We start from the raw sequence: 5170 nt of genomic DNA, 5'->3' as shown, positions 1-5170 counted from the left end.
ACGACGCGCAGGCCCCAGCCACTTTCCCACAGAGCTCACCATCACAGGATGCGTTAAAAAGGGACCAGGTTTCTCCTCGGGTGCTTCAGGTTCAAGGCAGAAGCACAAGAGCGATGCAAAATGCATCCGAGAGGGCTTCAGCCTGGAGGGCTATCAGCCACCACCTTCCCTCTCCCCACACAAAGCCCAAGAGATAAGACAAGGTTTAGGAGACAACCGAATTCTGGGTCTGTGAAAAGATCCACCCTTCGTATCAGCTCTAAATTTCTGGCCAGATGCCTCGAGTACAGAGAACGCCCCAAAAGCCTCAGATCCCTCAGCTCCAGCCTTGTGCTCTCCACACTCACCTTCCTCCCGACATACACGGGGATGCCAATGACCATGGCAGGAATGGCAATGCCAGCGATGAGGGAAATGCCTACGGGAGCGCCGATCAACGTGCCCAGCTGCCAGAGAATCTTCTTTTTCCGACTCCATGGCTTTTTGCCCCAGAACGTACAGCCAGAGGGGCTTAATGGGATGAAAAGAAAAAAAAATAAATTACATTACCACCACAGCAATACCCTAAGTGTTCCTGAGAACTCACATGAATGACACCCAAGACTTAGGCAGTGGAGACAAGACAAAAAAGGTTTCCCTCTTTTTCCCCAACAAGATTAATTTGCTCATCAAGGTGATTATCATACTACTGGGACTTTGTTTAATATCCCGTGTGCTAAGAGCTCTCAAATGCAATTGTACCAGGAGGAGCTTTTCTTGGTGTGGAAAAGCCTCCTAACGTAACATGGGGAGAAAGTTCAGCAATTTGGGCCAGAAAGGAGAAAATTTTACCGACTGATTGGAGAGGCAGGAGGACGAAAAGCCAAAACACGAAGCTAACTCCTGCAGCCAGGCTGAGAGCCTCACCTGAGGTAATGCAGGTCCGAGATCTCCTTCATACAGAGCCAGCAGAACTCGCAGCCACACACCGCGCACGTCATGTGGTTACAGCTCCCGTCGTTCATCTTGATGATGTAAGCGCTGCAGCGCGGGCACGGCTTGATGTCATCGGCTGCGGGGAGGAAGCAGGGCACTGAGTTTGAACTCTCCGCGCCGCGGTACGAAGGATCAGCAAGGGGGTTCTCGCTACGGATCGACAGCTTTTGTTTTCTGCGCGGGCAGAACTGCCTTCGCTCGTCACAGACAAAGTGGGGATGGTTTTGTCTTTAGTTTATGTCCAGAACGAGAAGATAATGTTGATGAGACAAAGCCATTTGACCAGACAGCAGGGATTGAGAACAGGACACGCTTTAAAAGCTCATTCTAGTCTCGTATTCCAGAACATGCTTCAATGCTGGGAACAAGTCATACCTGCCCTGCGCTAGCCACTAGGAACGAACCATTACTAAACCGCTCTGCTGAGGTGACTCATGGGCCAAGAACGACAAAACAATTGGGAGAAAAAGGCACCAGAGAAACTCCGAACCTGGCCTTCAAAAACAGCCCAAAGGGGGATGGGGTCTGCAGCCACACACATGAGCCCGGCACAGCTGTGGTCGGGTCCCCAGTTTGCTGCTGGCAGAGCAGGGTAAGGGTCCTGCACCTCTTCCTCAATTCAAGCATCATCTGATCGCAGTTATGCAACGCACAGTGGTTCAGGGCTTTGCTGGCAGCCTCTGCAACGCTCGACAATATGAAATCCAGCTGCTGGGCCCAGCTCGCATCTTATTAATCACTATATTGAATCCAGCAAGAACAGGGTGGGGAAAAACCACCATCTCAGGAACTTCCCTTTCAGTGGCTAAGTGCTAAGCTCCTCCTGGCAGGGATCTCCTTTAAGAGGACAAAAACCTCCCAAACCTCAGAAACTATTTTTTGTTGCTTGCTGGTTTGCACCACAGGCTTTGGGAGTCTCTGTGCTGTCCATTATCGGGGCACACTGAACCCCAACACACCACTAAGCCACCTCTGATCCACCCACGACAGCTCTGTGCTAAATAAGCGCGTTAACATTTTACCTCCTGACACAGAAGGAAAAGCTGGGTGTTTTATGAGGGGGCAGGACAGGACTTTATGAAATGGCCTTACTGCCCGCTTCAATAGAGTTGTTTTTAATGAACACTCACTCAGCAGACACAGCAGCTCCTACCAGGCAGCGTAGGAGTCCGTGGGCAGATATTTTTCCCGCACCTGACGTTACACACACCTAACAGTGCACAGAGCAAGGCTCCCCACACTCAACCAGGCATGAACAATACTTTTTACTACATCAGCAGGCAAATTTGAAGCCGCAACGGTAAAGAGTGCCTATTTGTTCAGGGTTTAGATCAGCGAGAAGCGAGAACATCCAAGATCAAAGGAGCCACAAGCCTAGCTGAGACAAATGAGTTGCCGTGACGTGGAAGGACCCAAAGCGCACTGTCACCTCCTGATCTAGTTTGCGTTCTTGGAGGAGCCCAACGAATTTATTCTAATGTGTGCGAGGAGCGGAAATGACTCGGAGTTTCAGAGCTGTTCTCACCCATGGTAGCCAGAGACCCTCGGCTGTGCCCCTCAGGGCACTAACACCCTCCTGCTTTGTCTTTCTCAGCTTCACAGGCACAGCTGCAGCACCAAATAACCAAAAAAAAAATCCAAACAAACCAAGTGAATGCATACCCGGCCCGGATTCCTGCCCGTAACTGAGGCCCGAGGTGTGCTTGGTCCGCACGCGGAGCGCCTGTGCCCGTTGCTGGCGGGCCATGTCGCAGGTCTGGTTGGGATGCCATATCTGTTTGCAGTGGTAGCAGAACTCGGTCTGGCAGCCGTCCCTCTCGCAGGTCAGCTTGGGGCAGCTGGCACAGCCGTAGGCAATAACCGCGTAGCTGGAGAAGGGAGACACAGGGGGAATTAGTAAAAGACTGAAGTTATCAAGCGACAATCCGGCGAGCTTTCGAGTTGAGGGGCGGCGTAGGAGCTGCTCTGCTCGAAGCAGCGCGACAAAGAGCTGCTGCAGCGAGATCTCTGGCTATGCTGAGCGATGAGTGCTTTTACCCCGGACAGGTCAGCCCACCTCTCCCATCTCCTTTCTTTCCTCTTATTTCTGATCCCTGCCCGCGGAGCGGCCTGCACGCTAGACACACCCCCGCTCCCCCCAGTCCTGTAGCTTACACTGCAGGGCCTGAAATTAAGTAGTGCTAATTGGGTTACGCGGGGCAGATAGCTTTTATAGGGACCGCTTACAATATCGAATTCTCTCCTCAGTAACCGCTGGCAGTTCTCATTGTCAATTCACACAGACCAGATTTGTCTTGCCCAGCTAACAGCTCGCTGTTACTGCCGATTCAGGCTCGCGCCGCTCTTTCCAGGCTAAACACAACCCCCAGTTCCTCAGGACTGGCATATGGGTGGGTGCTACGTGGCTCAGAGGAGATTAGGAAAGCTGAGGTTGTCCTGGGCACTTCCAGCAACCAGGAAAAAAAAAAAAAAAGTGGGACAACACAGAGCAACCTCAAGAAGCAAGCTCTCATTGATCTCCACAGAATTTTCTTTTTTAAAGAGCCATGAAGAACAATGCTCTGCCTCCAGAGCAAGTCAAAACTGGAGTAAAATCAACTGAACGTGCAAGAGAGGGAGGCCTGGTTCAAGCAGCTCACTTCTGATAGCAGCCCTCCCAGAAGGACGCGTGCTGTGTGTACACAACGGCGTAGGCAGCGCCGCCAAGCACCGCTATCGGAAAGCTGACTTACAGTCAGTCTGGATGAGGCTGTTTCCACTGGCAGGGACTGAACTGAGCAATCCTAGAAGCGCCTTCCAGTTCCGCGACACCAGCGGGGTAGAGGGTATTTTGGTTGCTCATCCTCAGTATTTTTGTTAGTGGTCAGAGGAGAATAACTCCTATTTAAGGCTTTATATTTAGAGGTTGGGCAGCTCGAGTTGTATTGCCTCTTCTCAGAGGCAGCAGCGTGAGAACCGCTGAGTGTGTCATACCGCAATGATTCATATCCCGTGGGAGTTTGAGCAACTTCATCCTGCCAGGGTACGACATCATCGCCAAAGAAACAACATCTCTGCGCTGAGCGCGGGGCCGGCAGGCTCTCCGCGCCTGTCCGCTGCCACGCACTCCTGCACGTGAAGCCAACATTCGAGGAGAGACAGATGGCCAGGGGGTTTGGGAGGGTCAAACTTGACCCGCGTTGACTCCTACGCATCCTGTCTAAGGAAGATCCTGCTAAGCATTCTCACCCTGCCGCTATCGTCCAGCCAAAGACTTACCCCTGGAAAGAAAAAAAACCCTTTGTCTGACCAGCTGTGTTTCACACACTGCTATTTCGAACTGTAACAGAGGGCTAGGAAAGCTCAGTGTAATATATCAAGCAACCCCACGCTCCAAATTAATCCCTCACTGGGGATGTAGGGTTTTTTAAGACACTGGAGCAAATCCTATGAGAAATGAAAATTCCTAGAGCTGGAATGACAAATATTATGAACGAGCATTGAAACAAACTAGGTGGCTGCCTACCAGGGAAAGAAATAACACATCTCTAAATTCAAAGTCAGCTAGAAAGAGGCTGTTGAGGACTAGCCACGGCAGGATCCAGATGGTCCTCACCCGACCTCTGGCACATCGCTGCCTTAAACAGCCACTTCCACACTCAAGCCCAGCAGATGAAAAGGGAAACCCTGACTTTTCCCCATGCAGCAATAAAAGCAAGTGTCTTCCCGAGATCCTGGGAATCACGCAGCTCCACTTCCAGCCTGCTCTTCGGATGGCCACGAGCTGTCCCCATCCCTCCTCCGGCAGCTCCGTGGGAGCCAGAGCCTCACCCGTTGCCTCCGGCCCCATTCACCGCGCTCAGCCTACACAGCCCCGTTTCTTTAAGGGTTCTGCTATTCTCCCAAGCTTCTGGGGGAGATGCAGTGTGACAAACACTAGATGGTGATGCCACCAGATTGTAGCAAGCGGAAAAGAAAAAAAAAGAAAAAAGAGAAAAGAGCTGCAAACACAGAAAACGATTTGTATTGCGATTGATGGCGCATCCATTGACCAAAGTTTCCATGGCAACACGCACTTCGTGTTGTGTTGGTCCTCCTCCTCCTCCTCCTCCCTGGCAGCACAGCCAAGCTCTTTCATTTACGAAAGACTGCGGTACGCGTGGAAGGCACACGCTGCTGCGTGCCACACGCCCGGCGTTTCGTCCGCCATCGCCCA

At 51.8% G+C, this 5170-nt stretch overlaps 1 protein-coding gene across 1 annotated transcript in view; it reads right to left on the bottom strand.

Annotated features, from left to right (window-relative positions):
- Window positions 1-5164, bottom strand: part of RNF19B (ring finger protein 19B) — an 8599-nt gene extending 3435 nt beyond the window's left edge. The window contains exons 1-4 of the mRNA XM_009877352.1: window positions 5097-5164; window positions 2638-2843; window positions 907-1051; window positions 348-510 (exon numbers count right to left, since the gene is read on the bottom strand). Of these exons, the coding sequence (XP_009875654.1) occupies window positions 348-510; window positions 907-1051; window positions 2638-2843; window positions 5097-5164 (582 nt within the window). The remainder of the gene's footprint in view (window positions 1-347; window positions 511-906; window positions 1052-2637; window positions 2844-5096) is intronic.
- Window positions 5165-5170: the final 6 nt, after the last annotated feature.

Source organism: Apaloderma vittatum, unplaced genomic scaffold, assembly GCF_000703405.1.
Source record: "Apaloderma vittatum isolate BGI_N311 unplaced genomic scaffold, ASM70340v1 scaffold31699, whole genome shotgun sequence".
NCBI lineage: Eukaryota > Metazoa > Chordata > Aves > Trogoniformes > Trogonidae > Apaloderma > Apaloderma vittatum.
Note: the sequence above shows the minus strand (reverse complement) of the source record. Positions and strands in the feature narration are given on the sequence as shown.